This window comes from Phoenix dactylifera, chromosome 9, assembly GCF_051530095.1.
Source record: "Phoenix dactylifera cultivar Ajwa chromosome 9, Ajwa_hap1_PhDact_Kaust_v1.1, whole genome shotgun sequence".
NCBI classification, from domain to species: Eukaryota; Viridiplantae; Streptophyta; class Magnoliopsida; order Arecales; family Arecaceae; genus Phoenix; species Phoenix dactylifera.
The window spans coordinates 660,209-676,479 of NC_143198.1; the positions used below are offsets into that span (position 1 = coordinate 660,209).

Genomic DNA, 16,271 nt, shown 5'->3' on the forward strand with positions numbered 1-16,271 from the left:
TCAACAAAGAGTTGAAATGCTTGTAGAATAATAATTTATGAATATAGACTGAAATTCAATATTAAATACTTCAAATCATACAACTGGAAAGGAGAACCTGAGCAAATAAAGAGGTTCTTACATTATCAAATTTGAGAAGATAAAACTGCAATTCAGAGGTCCACATCCTCCGGCCATCAACCATACAAAAAGATCAAGAATTTAAAGATTAAACAGAGTACTGCTACCGATCATCCATCAGATCACTGCTAAGTTCACTGGCTGATGCGATGGTCAGGAATTGGTGCAGTTACCCCCTACAGCTCAGCTAATCACCGATCCATATCAGACTGGTGAACAGAGCGGTGATCTGGCGGTTGATCTTCAGTATTTTTCTAAAAAAAATAATTTTCAAGTAAGTCATGTTCTGTTACTCTTTAGACAGAAAGGATTAAAGAAAGAAAGACATCTCTCTTTACAGAATACAAACTCAGTATTCAACTCAATGAAATACCAAAAACTTCCAATCCTGGTCACAGGGTCACAGCTGAGCGCAAGGGGCAAAGCTCACCTGCTGGCCATGTCTGGGACAAGAAATTACTCTTTTTCAAGATCATGGAGAATGGCTACAGGACTCTTAACTCTGAAATACTTGCAATCAGGTCTTCACCTGGAAAGGAATCCAGATAAATGTGTTCCGATTTACTTTGGACACTTAGGAGACCATTTAGAACAATCCTAATGCAGCTAAATGATCTCATAAGTTGCTAGTTACAAATGATATGAGTGACCTGGATGTTTCCAAATACAAAGGGAGGCACAGTCTTAACTCAGTTACAAGAAAAATGTGGATTTGATCTTAAATTTTAACAGTTCTGTATCCTATCTAACGTACTGAATTGAGGACTAGAACAAAGAGTTGTTATACGGTATGGCATACTAGCCTATGTTGTTGAGAAATTACATTGCAAAATTTGAGATACAAGAGATGCCATACTGCCCTCCTGTACCTGATCGGTTGTCCATAGTCATTGCAACTTGCAACCACCACCGGAGGCATTGGAAGTAACAAGAGTTGCATTATTTGTTATTTGCATGTATACAGAAGCAGCTGAGCAGCTCTTCGATCACCCACCAACCATTCTCCACCAAAATGAATTAAAAAAAGAAGAAATAATTAAATGAATTTGGAAAGGCATCCTTGAACTAGCCCCATGTCTCCCAGTGTCATCCACCAAATGTATAACTGCTAAAACTGCAAAATTTTTGCCTGTATTCTGCTATCTCCCATTGGTATCATCTCATGTTGCAGCACTGAGGTTTCCCTGTCTGCAACTTGTCCCACATGCAAATCATCTGCCTCGGGGACTGGTAGTGTGCTGTGTAGTAATTGTCTATGCAGCCAAACTGACAAAACTTAAGATCATGGACATATTCCACAGGCCTTGTCATGTTGAACTTCTCAACCCACATGCCCATGCTCACATCTTCCATTTTAAACAGCTGCATCATATGCAATCTCTTGTCAAAAAACTCATCACCATCGTATATAATAGTAACATTTGCAAAAATATCCATAACAGATTTCGGGAGAACTAAATTTGGTGTCAGTTTATGCAAATGACAAAAGAAACCAAAGCATTGCTATAGGAAGATTTTGTGCTCTTCATAGACACAATTCCGTTTTATTTTTGTTCCTTTTCAAAGGCATGTCAAGGAAACCAATTATTGAAACCAGAAAGGTTTTAAAACCTTTTTTTTATTTTAAAAAAAAACATCTGTCCAGTGAGTACAGAAACCCACATTCCTAGGCAAGAATGCACGTTTAACAGATTAAATAGTAAAGAAATCCACAAAAAAATGGGAGACTGTCTTTTGATTTCAGACAGCCATCACAAAGATCATTTCAAAGATGAAAAACATCATGCACGCACGCAAGATTTGGTTTCAAGCAGTCCTAAGCCTGTCTAAAGAAATTAACTGTTCCAGAATGTTCAAAGCATAAGAAGATTAAAAAAAAGAAAAAGGCGTACCCTCAATTTTTGTTTCTCAAATTCTGATACAATAAAGCTTGAAATATCAGAAGACACAACATAGCCAGGACCATTTGCATATGGTGGATAATCTTCTTCAGGCCATTCCTGAAAAGGGAGGCACCAAAGTCATTCAGGAGCTGATGACAAATACATTTATCTAGTAGCATCAATGATAAAGTTATATAAATTTTAAGAACATCGAGAAGTTGCACCAATACGATTAGACTAGCTGACAACTGAAAGTTAGTAGAATGCCTTCTTCACATGTCTGCTTCTAAGAAAAAACATAAAAATTAATAAAAATCACAAAAGGTGTCATTCTTCAGGCTGTATCAAATCAGTTTTAGAACAAACTGCAGGGTGTTGCTAAATGAAGAAACAACAAATGCATGGAAAATGGATTAGTTAATGACCTCTGAAGAAGATGTTGCCACAAAAGGCTACAAATGTGCAAGAAAAATCTCAGTATGAGATAAAGAGATTAATATAATTCAGTTAGAAATGGATGTGAATGAATAATTTAATCAAAGCTATTCGAAAAACGTGCATTGCAGTTTATTGGATGCATCTCCATTAGCTGAACACTAGCAACATGGATTTAAAAGCTAAACATCATGGTCCAAAAGAACAAAAATGAAATAAAATAAAATAAAATGATGTAACTTTACATCATAAGCAAACAAAAATGCATGTACTGGCAAATATAATTACAATTTTTTTACTTTCAAAGTAAAAGAACAAGTAATGGGAACCATCAACCAAGTTCTAGATATAACCATGAACGAGATTTCACAAATACATGCTATGTAGGGGTCACATTTTAATAGACTCGACTTTTCTTCTGATTCAAAAGTATTGACAGCATTTACAGCCTCCATCTGATGCAATGTTATAACATTATGGTCCAGTTAGAACAAGGAATGCAAGTTTACATTGTACGCACAGACAGTTTATGTGCTGACATAAGTAAATAAGAAAGTAATATTTTTTTTTAGATTTTCAAATTAAAAAAAATAATGGAAAGTTAAAGATAGAACACAAGTTCTAGAGACCACATGGATGAATGTCACAGCCCATATGCTATGTAGGGGCAACATAAAACTTGACTTTGTTCTTTTCATTCCCTGGTTCAAACATATTAATGGCCATAAGAGCCCAATTGTCTGCATCCATATGGAGACATTTCTTGAATTTTGTTCCATTCACAGGTGCTAATCTTGCATACCAACCGTGTACCATTCATGAGCCAGTACAATAGGGGCAGGCAAACTTGTTAGGCGAACCAAGACTGCATCATGCCAGATCATGCCATATCAAGCTGTATCAAGGCATACGGAGCTACATCAAGGATTCTACCATACAAACCAACCATCAGCTACGTACAATACTTTGAGATTTGATATCTTGGTTTCATTTTCTATATCTATGACCATTAGTGAATCAATGAAGACTCCTACTAGCCCATAACTTTTTCGACTTACGGATGCACAATAAGCATCTTCCTAGAACATCGTAGCTTGCTTTATTTTTATAAGCTATAAAATGAGGATGCATAAAGTTAACCTCAAATAGTAGTAAAAGGTTGATGGTTATGGTTATTGATGGAGGACAAATCACATAAATATCAGCAAAATCTTAAGTCACAGCTTCAACCATTGTGCGAGACCTCATTGTTAAAATAACCCAATTAATAGCATCTGAGATTTAACACAGTGTTTGAAGCATGTGGTAAACACCCATATCCATATGCTAAATGGTGATGAAGCAACACTTAAGCCAAAAGTGATAATGAGTCATGAAATACATAAGTACAGCCATGCAACTATTCAGATCCAACAGCCAGAAACTAGAAAATAATTCTTAGAGTGGTATGGCCAGGATCCATATCAAGCATCTTGCAATGTTGGCAATGCTGCCATTTATCTTGCTGCGTGCCCAGATAAAGAATTTTACAGCCTACTAACTTACAAATTCATGTTGCAAATCTCTCCTACATGAGCAGTTAACATACTTACCACAGAAAAGTTTGCTCATACAGATGCAGCAGCATATAGAATTACACTCTTTCCCCATCTCAACTTTGTCAGTTTTCGGGTTTTGCAATGTTGCCATACACAACATGGTGGTGATGTTAAGGTCCATCTCCATCATAACATAATTATTAGCAAACTTGCATGCTTTGCACTAGCAATAACATATAAAAATACTCCCTTCCCTGCATCGACATATTTGTTTTTGCAGTTTTTTATTGTTTCACGTCCTATCATGGTGACAAGCACAAGTACACCTCCACCATAACATAATAATTAGCAAATATATTGTTACAACTTCATATGATAGTACGCATACAAAGACACAAAAACCAAATCAAAGTTGTAAACACATTTAGCTAAAAGAAGTTGTGCGTCATGACTACCTGCATATAATACATTAGCAGCCCTATGGATATTATTAACTAGTAGTCAAGTAATGACAGGTTAACATCTTGTTGGTGAAGTGAATACTTAAAACCAGACAACTTGTAATTTTTTTTAACTAATATAACAATTTTTTAGTTAAGAATCAACTGTTAATCCACCATGTACAAAGTCAATGAGTTTTCTGGGCACACTTGGATAAGTTCAAAAATTAAAAAGCATATTCATGAATTCCAATTTATAAGTTTCATTTTCATCGAGAGGTGCATGACAGCAAGGGACATCAATACAGAGATACTTACACCAACATCTAAGCATTGTAGGAACCATATAATGGAAAGAAACATGTATGATCTATTGGCTACTCACAAATAACACATCCCAATAATATGCCAAAACAGAAGAGACATTAAACTTAAAGAAGCAGATTCCAGTCAGCATAGTTTTGTATGAAAAGTGTTGAAAAACCTATAACTGAGACTAAGCAAAGACAAGTAATTACCAGATACAGGAAAAACAAGAATGAGATCATATTGCTTTTCCATTAGCAGTTATGCAGAACCTTTATATAAACTTATCAGGATACCTAAGGGATTCTTAAGTAGACCGATCAACGTATTTATAACAGTTAGTACGGAACACATACCTCATATGTCACAGCCCACTTCCCTTTTCGCAGAGGCTTGTGGTGGTAATTTATATTCCCCATATACAGGCTTCTGCCACTTGGGATTTTCTTGACTACATCCATCACTGCATTAACTCTAATAAAGGTATCATCATCGCACTTCATTATGTACTTTGCAGAAACTGCATGAACCTGCATGTGTGTTGGGGGGGGGGGGGGTGTGGGGGGTGTGGAAGATCAGCTAATAACCTAACTGAGCACTCATTTAAGAAAGAAAGTTTCAATAATAAATACCCCATAATGGCATATGGCAACAGTCTTCAAAACGACAAGATCATAGCTATCCATATAAGGCACTATAACAATGTCACGAAAAAACTCTGCCTCTTTCTTCAACTCCATATTCACGTCCCTTCTTCCGTTCTGTCAGAAAAAGTTCCAACTAATTAGTGTTTCTAAAACAGAAACAGATTAGTGAAAAATATTGCATAACTGACAGGTTTTTAATTTACCAGAGCAACAAAAAATCGAGCAACCATGTTTGATGATTTTCTAATGGCAGACATCCATGACTTCCTCACAGCCATACGCTCTGCAAAATGATTGCCTGCTGAAAGGATGCCAATAAACAGTTCAACAGGTCCCTCGGGAAGTGGAAGGGCCCGCCATTCAGCCAACCACTCCAAATGCCTTGGCGGAGCATCAATAGGACGCAATGTAGGCAATGCACCAGCAAATACAGATTCAATGCTGAGGTCGCCACTCAATGACAGACCAGTTGCATCTTCAAGAACGAACCCCTGTGTCCAATAGCATAGAACACAAAATAACAACTATTGCACCTTGTTAAAGCAAAATAACATCAAATGCAGTGGATTTTGAAAGCACAACTTACGGTGCGATAAGGGAAAGAAGTTACATGCCTCCCATCAACATTGACATGAAAACCTTCAAAACCAGCACTAAGAGTAAGAACAAACAACTTATCTTCTACAAATGGGTACGGCCAATCCATGGAAACCATCTTTGTCCGACCAATCAAACGGTTTAACCACCATGTTTTCATCGACTCCTCTGACCGGTCATCACCATCGCGGATCCACTTTTCACACTTCACCAGTCCATCAACTGTAAAGACAGCAACTTAGATGTTTCCAATGTTTTGATAGGAAATGTATATGACATCCCATGATAATTGCAAAATCAAAACTCCCTATTCTCCAGAAGAAAGGGATTCGTTTTTCTTCAAGAAACCAAATCAGGGATTTACTCAAGTAGATTTTTCTTCGCAAATCATTCAACAAGATAATGAAACTTGATACTGCTTGCAGTGACAGTCCCCACATTGAACTCAAATATATATATATATATATATATAAAGGTGGAAATAAAAGTGGGCATTTCAGAAATTCGCTAGGGAAATATTTCAAGCCATCTTCAAAAATTTTGAAACTTAAAATTGCCACTCTGACTGAAGAAAAATGATCACTTTCTTCTTCAAAAAGCAAATATGGAAGTTTAGATTGAACAAAGATTTGGATTTTTTTTTCTAGAAATTAGAATCTTTTTTTTTTGGTACATAGAAATTAGAATCTTCAGTGTGTGATATAAAGTAGCATTCAACAATTGGACTCTAAAAGTAGCTAAAAATGAAGGTTCGCTAACGTACCAGTCTCCTCATCGTCCCTGGGCTTCCACCCCTCGCAGCGCTGAGCCGCACCCCACTGCATGCGGTAGCAAGTGTTCTGCTCTATCACCGGCTTCCCGCTCCAGTCCCCCTTCAACCGGGGGTTGAAGTGGAGGATACTCGGCGGTTCCTCGCCGTCGACCGTTTTCAGCCCCTGCAGCTCCATCATGAACTGCGACACCATGATCGCTTGATCTCCTTCCTTCAGCATCGTTATCTTGGGGTCATAATCCGGGTGGGCCGGACGCGGCTTCGCCACCAGAGTGATTTGGGATCCCAGCGTCAGCCCACAGGGGAGCAGCATCACCCTCCCCCTCTCCCGGAACTCGGCCCCTGTCAGTATGATCGAGTGCGAGCAGCTCTCTTCCGTCCGATTCTCCTCCGGCGACGCTAGCGGCGCTAACAAAGGCGCCGACTTTAGCTCATTCAACAGCTTCCACCCGAGCTCCCATGCGCCCCTCGCAGACTTGTGCAGCTCCGAGATAGGGCCACGGCCGGTGGCGTTGGGTTCCACGAAGTTGAGGCTTGAGACGATAAGAGTCCGGCGGCGCCGCCGGAGATTGTGGGGCGGATGGGGAACGGAGGAGGACTGGGGGAGCCTGAAGGGGCCCTTGGACGGTCTTGCGGGTGCGAACCTCTTCTCCGTCGCCTCCTCGCTGTCGAGGTGGAGAACACGCGTCATAGCGTCCCCAACGCCCATGACAACTCCGCCGCCGCCGCCGCCGGAGAAGGCGATCCGGCGGGTGAGGAAGGGGAACTCAAACAAGAAGACGAAAGAAACATAGACAAGCGCCAGGGCGAGGAAGGCTTGGAGCGATCGCTGCCGGCTGAGGGAGAGCACCACGTCCAGCTTCGATCTCCTCATCGTCCCCGCTCCCGCTCCTTCCCCCTCGGATCAAACAATCCGGGATCGGGGGGAAGAAGTCGGAGCCCCCAGCCGATCCCAAACCCTAAGCCTGACCAAATTCCGAACGAATTCAGCGAATGAGATAATCGAGGGGAGACGAGACGAGAGATTTCCAAAGATCAACGAAGCGGAGAGGGGGGAAAAGAAAGCCAGCCGGTTTAAAAAGTCGGCCTTTTAAACTTATTTCTTATTTATAATAAATATTTTGAAGTGAATAAATTCGACGATGAAGGAAACCAAGGAAGAAGAGTCTTGCCGGGCGCTTGGCAGACGAAAACGAAGACATGAACGGAGACGACACCGACCGTTGGATCACACCATCTGCCGGCCAGCACTGGACGGTATTTATTTTCCAATCAAGCCTCTTAAAACTTATGACACGTGCCCACCTACGATTATTTAATTATAAAATTTGTTATTAAGATAGTCAGAGTTTATCATGTACACGTTGGGCACGTAACGGAAAGAGCTTCGAGTGGCACCTTGGAAAACCAGTCACCGTGCATTGAGGACGAGTTGAGGCATATAATGGATTTATCCGATGGACATCAAAAGGGACATCTTTGGAGTTATAATAAGGGGTTTTTTTTGTGTAACTATTTTTTAAAATATTAAATTTTATATAAATATTTTTTAAAAATTGATATTTGTATTCGTAAAAAAATTATATAAATATTTTTAGGATCAATGCACAATTTTTCTTTGAATCAATAAAAAATATCACAAAATCAATTTACAATGATAAAACAAATTGAGAAAGAATTGATGAAACAGATCAAAATACAATAAACTTTATTTCGACTATAAAAAAATTGGACCTATGCCATCTAATATCGTTAAAAAATAAATTTAAAATTTTATTTTATTTTTAATTAAAATAAATATAGTTTTTATTAGTCGTATTAGAAGAATCGTAGGCATTTGTGCAAAAATAGCATTTTATGAGAATAGAAAAATAAATTTAAATCTTTTAAAAGAGTATTTAGGTAAAAAAATCTTATAATAAATTAATAACTTAAAAAATATTTTTAGGGGATTGAGAGAAACAGATATTGAGGATGGATTATTCTAACTAGATAATTAGATAATTAATTAATCGGAAGAGGAACAAATGGCATGCAAGAGATGTGGGAAGTTCATGATGTATTGTTCAGGAGCCGATCCAAATAAATTGAAATTAAAATCGAAATCGAAATAAAAACTATAATTAAAATAAAATTTAAATAATGTAAAAATAGAAATTGGGTTTTAAAAAATTAAGATATTTTTTATTTTTTTCTCAAAATAGGGATGAAATTTTTTTATATTTCTATTTCAAAATTTAACTTTTTTCAACCAAATATGTCGTTAACGCAGGCAACATCCTTATCATCAGTTATGGGATTTCCTTTCGTGCGTTTGTGAGTGGCCCGCTTATAAATATAGGGGAGGTGGTGGGTGGAGGTGGCCGCCAAAACTTTTTCAAAGGCTGTCGGCCTTTTGTGGCCACCATCGCCCGTTTCCGTTTATACCCTTCTGTTATAGGTTGCAAAAAATAAATTGGTAGCAAGATTTTCATCCTGGTCAAAATATTTATCTTAAGCATTTATTAATACAATATAATGAACATTTTTGCTAATATTATTTAACTAATATAAATCAGAATATCTTGAATATTTATCTTAATTTCTAGAATATTAGCTGGCACCTCAGATTTCTTCTCCTTTTTTTTAATCCATGCATCTTTAGATTGAGATCTTGATCTGTGACATCCTTATTTAAAAACATTGCATTTTAATAAGACACTCCTAAACAGATAATTCACGGTAGTTGTTAATGGTATCATGCAATATGTCTTTTAAATAAATAAATAAATATACTCTTTTTTCTCATAGAGTTATGCTTGTTTGTGTAATTTCTTTGTTATTGATTCAATGATCTTAACCTAATTTAAAAAAATAATAAATAAAAATCATATGTGGGGTGCTACTTTTTTTTGATAGGCAAATTGTTTATGATTACTTTAATAAAGCTTGTAAATCTTGATATGGATCATCATTCATGGTATTCTAAGTAATATCTATTTACACAAAAAGTTAAATATCTTATGACACATCCTTATTCCATGATATTTTATATTTTATGTTAAAACCTGAGATCAATCCTCATCCTGTTAAGTTATACTCACATTATGACCCTTTATACTTGATGGTTACTCATATATTTTTTATGAAGCATCCTCTTTGTGCCATAACTACTTGGACGCAAAATTTAAGAGATACATGTCCAGCGCTGTCTCTATATGGGCACAGTAAATAATTGCCTGCGCTGCTCGCATCAGCACCAACGTTATCACGCATGCAGCCGATCACAATCGTTAACGATGCATTAAGATGAACGCTGGATAAGTAAGACCTATAAAAGTCACAATCATGATTGGCTCCGTATATGGCCACGTGGCACACGGATAATAACTTCTCGTATCACCACAAGCTCTACTCGCCATTTGTGCAGTACGCAGTCGCATCTCTCGCCGATCTTTCTCTCTCTCGGCTCCCTTCTCAATGGCTTATCCGCTATGGTTCACTCTCCTCGTCCTCCACTGCTTCTTCTTCGGCAGTTCTCTCTGTCACCGTCTCGGGTCCGCTTCCCACCACCCCATTAATACTCACCCAGAACCCTTCATCTATTTATCTCTCACTGACTCCGTTCCTTGTCGAATTCAGTGCAGACATTAAGGCATTGACCGTCGGAGACGAGATAAAGGAGGAATCTCTGCCTCTAAACATGGGCCAGCGCATTTACGAGCTACAGGGACTCAAAGAATCCGCTTGGTATGAAGCCAAGATATCTTACCCGGCTTCTGTATGATCCTTTTCCCCAAAGACTTCTTAGTTCCCATTTTTCAGTGTCTTGAACGATATTGACGTTGTGGTAAAACTGGTGATGATAGATACCTGCTAGATTCTCTATTCATCTGGAGACGGCTGCGCCGGAGGTTTGGCTGAGCAAGAATCGGAGATTGCTCAATACCGAGAAGATAATTTTCAAGCCCGGCAAGCGTAAGCCGGTCGGTGTTCGGTTTTTGTAGATGATTTGATGTGTCTGGTTTGTGGTGGAATGATTGGAGTGTTTATGATTTCTGTTTAGGTGTATGTTGTTGTGACTGTGGAGGCTGAGGGGGTTGTCGCGAAGCCAAATGTGAAGGAGAGGGAACTGGTGGTGTTCAACATTGGTAAGTGGTGGATTGCTCCTGTTTTTGTGCATGTACGTGTTTGTTCCTGCTTGCTTGCTTGCTTTCTTTTGCTTTATTGTCGAAAATATGAGTGTGCGCGTGATCTCAGACCTGACAAGGCAATGATCATAAAAAATATTCTCGACCTGTATGTGATTCTTGTTATTCGTATCGTTACATGTGTTCTCTTACTTCGATGAAAGATAAAAGTGCTCGGGCTAATTTAAATGAGATGAGAGTTTTCAAAAGAACCTCCTGTCCTATGGATTTTGAGAGATGAGCAAGATGTTGTCAATGTCAGTTATCTTGTAGAGACTTATCGGAGATACCTAACTAATTTAAATTAGAGAACCTTTCTGAGGGAGAGCTGGATCTTGGTTCTTTGTAGTGTCAGAGAATGCTAGTGAATGTTTTGGTTTTTTGAACTTTGGACAGCCCTTTAGGATCTACTTGATCTGTTTTGTATGTTTTCTTGTCTCCCCTTTTTGTCAGAATAAATGAACTTTTAGAGACTTAAATCTCAAAGTTCTCTCTTGCTTTTCCATGTCTAGTGATCACCATGTCTCTAGCACCAATAGTGTGTCGTTGGAAAAGCTGGTAATGCAAGCATGCATCTTTTCCTTCTATGCTTTCGCCGACTATTGATATTACTGCTTTTCTTGCTTTTTCTTATAATATAACATGCCTAGACATCAATTTTCATGCAACAATCTAAGAGGGCAATCTTTAGAGCATTCAGGGGAAAAAGATGTTTAACTCACTTCCTTTATTTCGCATGTTTCTAATTCTTACAAAGGCTGTATGGCATTGACCTTGGAAATGAAGGCTTTGCAATTTCCTTGAAATTCATGGGGTTATATTTAAAAAATAGTTGCAAAGCTTGCATTATTGGCTAACCCCTTCCAGGTGATTATGTCTAATTATCAGAATCCCTTCAAAAGAAAGGAAAATAAATCTAGTTCAAAGTGTTGACTCAACATGAAAATTTTGTACAATGAAATTTTTCTTGGTCAATATGAGATCCTAAGCATAAAGCTGATGAACCTTTTTGACATACAATGTATTACTGACTGAATAAAAGAATTGTGGGCAAAAAAAAAAAGAAGAAGAAAAGATAAAAATGAGGTATACTGCAGAAGGGGCATTTTAATTATGAAATGGTGAAAATTGATTTTGTTCTTGAACAAGTATATGAACATTTTTATTTTGTCCAATGCAGTTTCAACAGTTTTATTTTGTCCAATGTGGTTTTTGTGATCAAGACGGTCTTATTTCCAGGATAATATATTTACATAGATGTTTATTTCTGGTAAGAAGGGTGAATTATATATTATGTAGGTTGCTAGTTAGCTTAAACTCTGTTATTGTCTATCAGTCTTCAAATAATAGTGTCATTATTTTCTTTATTGCTCTTCTCCAGTACAGAAACAAGGTGAGTTTGGCATGAGACTATAGAATGTGTGAACACGAATGCATGATGAAGATTAAGAACTCACAAATCAAAGCATCAAAACTCAAATTCCTTTTGTACTAATCATAGGAGGAATTTAAAAAAATGTTGAAATGATAAAATGGTGATATTTGTCACATGGAAAACACGACAAGTAGAGGAAGTTTTCAACATTTTGTCAGTACATAATTGCAATAAAATTTGCTATATATTTAATTCATAGTAAGAATGAGACTTTAGACAATTTCCAATCTAAAAGGCTTGAGTATGGACTAGCAAAGTAGAAATATCATGAGTTTCTATTCTAATAGGGGAATGCATGTCAATAAACGCCATCCTTTGTAAGGACTTTAGCATGACCTGTGAAACTATAGCTTATTTATGCACCCTAATCTAACATGGTTGCTGAGAGGGAAATCACATTTTTGGGACAGAACAAACCATGTCAGACAATAAATTCAGAAAGTAGAGGAAACTCAATCTAAGCTTCTTAAGGAGCAGTCTGATCCAGATTGATGTTCCACCAGCCAAAAGTAAGAATCAAGTCCTCAACCGTATATGCGTATTTTATGCTTTGCCTAAAATATTTCAGCTTGTAAAATGTAAGATAGATCAATATGACATTAGTATCAAGAGGTGCAATATTCTTTGATATGATATGATGGTTAAGATGGATAAAGTACTTCAAATGAAAAATACTCTTCCGGTTTTTCCAACTATTTGATTGGAAATGGACCCATAATTTACATGGATGTTGAATCCTTGAGTCCTCTGAGGACACCAACTTTTGGAAGGTCGCCACCAAAGGAGTTGCATATTTTAAAAGAAGTTTCATTGGATTTACCTCCTGTATATGACTAAGGGGTGAAAATAGATATTGTAAAATATTGAGAACATTGGGTTTGATGAAAATTACATGGCTTGATCACCTACTGAGGGGTTTAGGGAGTACGAAAGCATTAACCCTTATGATACTTATTGTCCTGTTATCAGGAGAACCACTATTTATGTGTTAATTATGTTCACCCCCATCTATCACCTCAGGATCCATAAAATGGATGAAAGGACTGCATTTCCTAGAGAGTAGGTTGAAGAAAGCTACATTAGCCAAAAGTTTTTTTTTTCTAATACTCGGCCAGGAATATAAAGTATATAGATTAATGAAATTCCTACACATACTTAAGCAAACACTCAAACAATGGCTTAAGAAATTTGAACAAGTAGTACTGTCTCATGGATGTCTTGTGGATGAATCTTATATCCTTCATATACAGTTAGGTTCTGAATTGTGAAACTATGGTTCTTTGTTTATATTTATATAATCCTGTAAAACTGGGGCAAACACAAAGGAATATACCAGTAAGGAATCTAAAGTCATTTTAACATGAAAGATTTGATTATAGTATGTGTGATACTAATAATCAATTTGAAGAATAACATCCAAGAAATCAGGCCGCAAAGAGAAGGCTATTAAAATAATCTGTAACTTGATCGTACCATGAAAGATCCTAGTATCAAAATAGTGAAAATCAATGCAGCACTACTGCATGACTCTCAAATTATGGAACATCCGATGCACTCTATAATATTCAATCTACCAAATACTGTCCTATTTGGAAGACTTCAATATTTACAATAATCGGTCTGACTGTTGTCACTTGAATTCTCTAATGAGATACTCAGAAAAGAAGGGACATGCTTTACTGAGCTTCAAGGGTAAAGTAGTACAGATTTGAACCAAGATAGTGATGAAACCAAAGCAATCAGCAGGCTTGTGTTTGAAGAAAAACTTTCTTACTCTACGTGATGGAGGAAAACCTAGGTGCTTCGAAGGTGGCTCAAGGGCCACCTGATTTGCTCAGTAATCATAAACTATTATTTATTGGACATGCCAATGCCAGCTATATCTGTTTATAAGCAACTGAGCTACGACATATAGGTTCATGAATGAATAACATGATGTAAAGCTTAAGGCACATGCCTAAGGTTAAAATGATAACAAAACTAGCACAAATGTTCTTTAGAGTTAATTGAATCTGAAAATATTGCTGATACTTTTATGAAGAGACTAGTGTATAGGCTTGTAATCAATCTCATCAAGGGTTATGTCGCTAAAGCCACAAGTCTTGCAGTCTTCAGTGGCAAAGTAACTTGACTGATTAAGAATCCTGTGAAGTTTGTTCAATGTGTAAAATGATAGGACGATCAAGAGGAACTGAACTTCAAAGTATTTTTGTAACCCATCCATATAAATGATGATAAACAGCAACAATAATTGGAAGGAACAGCAATGCTTCATAATTTATATTAGTTTATAACAGCTGAGAAGGGTATGGTATTTAAAATAGTCTTTCATTTTTTTCAGCTATTCCAGGCTTTCCAGCAAAGATATCATTCTCAAATCACTCATGTAGTGCAGATGAAGCTGGTGATGTCCAGTGATACTTTGGCCTTCATTGCTTGGTGTGTATGTAATTTCCAATAAACAAGGTGTTCTTGGTTGATTTCATTAACTTATTAGCAAAGGAGAAAGTGGATAGCAATTAAGAGGAATCAAGAAACTCCAATGGGATGCAGATCAAATTCTGGTTATAAAATTATGTGCTTTTGGAAGAAAAGAGAATGCACACTAGTGTGTGTGCATCTACAGGGAGCACGAGACAAATAAGACTCTGATGATCGTAGACGTCATCAGAAGATGCAGTTGGCTCAATAAGTTCTTTCTGTTGTTAAAACAGTAGAACAATCTTTTCTTGATCTTTGAAAAGGTCTTTCCTACAGTTGGGGGCGAACACACAGTTCCAGCAGACAACTGTTTCCAAATGTTTTTTAGTGTAAAAAAATTAGTTACTAACTCACTATACGCTGAGCCACCATTTACGCAATGCCAATTTAGGTGGGTGTTAAGTCTGTTCTGGATATTGACTCGTGGGTATAGCAGGCAAAGGGCACCGGAGACGCGCCTTTTCTGCAATTAGAACAAAGAGCAATATTTCCTGGCTGAATGCAGATAGAGAGCCATTGGAATCTAGGAAATATGACCTTAACTGTTTTTTTTATCCATAAGTTCACCTCTCTTGATGTCTCTGTACTAATTGCAGGATTGCTCTTTTTTTTTTTTTAGGGTATCAGCATTGAGAAATCACCATTTATAACCATGCATTTTCTTGTTTTTATTGTTGTTATATTATTCTTTTCTTTTCACAGTATGTGATGAGTTGATGCTTGGGATTCCGCGCGATGCTTGGTGGGTAGGAATTGCAGGTCTCCTCTGTTTGGTGCTGGCATTGGTTATTCCATCTTTCCTCCCACCACATCTGTTGCTGAAAAATGCAAGCTCACTATCAAGTAGTGCGCCTGCAGCAAAGATTTCATGAATGAGGTGGTGGTATTGGAAGCTTAGAATATCATTCACCTGTCCCATAAAATTCATCCATCTTCTTTTATTTTGTAATTCTTTATGATATTCTGGTGTAGAATTCTTTACGATATTCAACGCATATTTTCAATGTCAGGAAATGTATTTGGATTCTATGCATTACAGTTTCCAAGATTCATGTGAAAATCGTGTTACTGCAAGAGGGGATTTAGCCGAGATCTTTCTTGAGAAATCGTTAAATAGATGAGGATATTGATCAAATACAAGAAAAAAAAAAGGCTAATTCCTTTTATTACTATGCGAATAATTTGTTATTGCATTTTAATAAAGTTTATTCTTTTAATTTTTAGACTTAACATACTTGCATGTGATTGTGAAATAATTTTTGTCAAATTTTATTTCTAGTTTTGTCCAATAAAAGTTACCATTTTCTCATTAATTTTGTTTTAAATTTCAATCCTTATTCAAGATTCTTTCCTATTGACAAAAATTGTAAAATGACCAACCTTACCTGTACCTTGACAATGCTCTCCAATAAGCACCAGTAACCATCTATCTCTAATACTAACCATGA

General features: G+C 37.1%; 2 protein-coding genes across 4 annotated transcripts; one reads left to right on the top strand and one right to left on the bottom strand.

The window, feature by feature from the left end:
* Positions 1 to 878: 878 nt before the first annotated feature.
* LOC103712089 (hydroxyproline O-galactosyltransferase GALT6-like) lies at positions 879 to 8,099 on the bottom strand. Of its 3 annotated transcripts, XM_088703863.2 has the most exons (8): positions 7,911 to 7,994; positions 6,730 to 7,703; positions 5,956 to 6,188; positions 5,573 to 5,860; positions 5,355 to 5,483; positions 5,079 to 5,252; positions 2,013 to 2,120; positions 879 to 1,482 (listed from the first exon to the last, which is right to left on the bottom strand). In XM_088703863.2, the coding sequence occupies exons 2-8, from the start codon at positions 7,610 to 7,612 to the stop codon at positions 1,276 to 1,278; spliced, it is 2,022 nt and encodes a 673-aa protein (XP_088559989.2). In that variant the 5' UTR covers positions 7,613 to 7,703; positions 7,911 to 7,994; the 3' UTR covers positions 879 to 1,275. The 3 variants fall into 3 exon arrangements, with proteins under 3 accessions (XP_088559989.2, XP_038973250.2, XP_088559990.2); XM_039117322.3 differs by having other exon boundaries at positions 6,730 to 8,099; XM_088703864.2 differs by lacking the exons at positions 879 to 1,482; positions 2,013 to 2,120 and adding an exon at positions 3,170 to 3,333 and having other exon boundaries at positions 6,730 to 7,970.
* A 2,016-nt stretch (positions 8,100 to 10,115) lies between these two features.
* Positions 10,116 to 15,883, top strand: LOC103712064 (uncharacterized). The gene is made up of 6 exons (XM_089925177.1): positions 10,116 to 10,274; positions 10,360 to 10,498; positions 10,587 to 10,703; positions 10,784 to 10,868; positions 14,684 to 14,781; positions 15,526 to 15,883. The coding sequence occupies exons 1-5, from the start codon at positions 10,198 to 10,200 to the stop codon at positions 14,758 to 14,760; spliced, it is 495 nt and encodes a 164-aa protein (XP_089781303.1). The 5' UTR covers positions 10,116 to 10,197; the 3' UTR covers positions 14,761 to 14,781; positions 15,526 to 15,883.
* Positions 15,884 to 16,271: the final 388 nt, after the last annotated feature.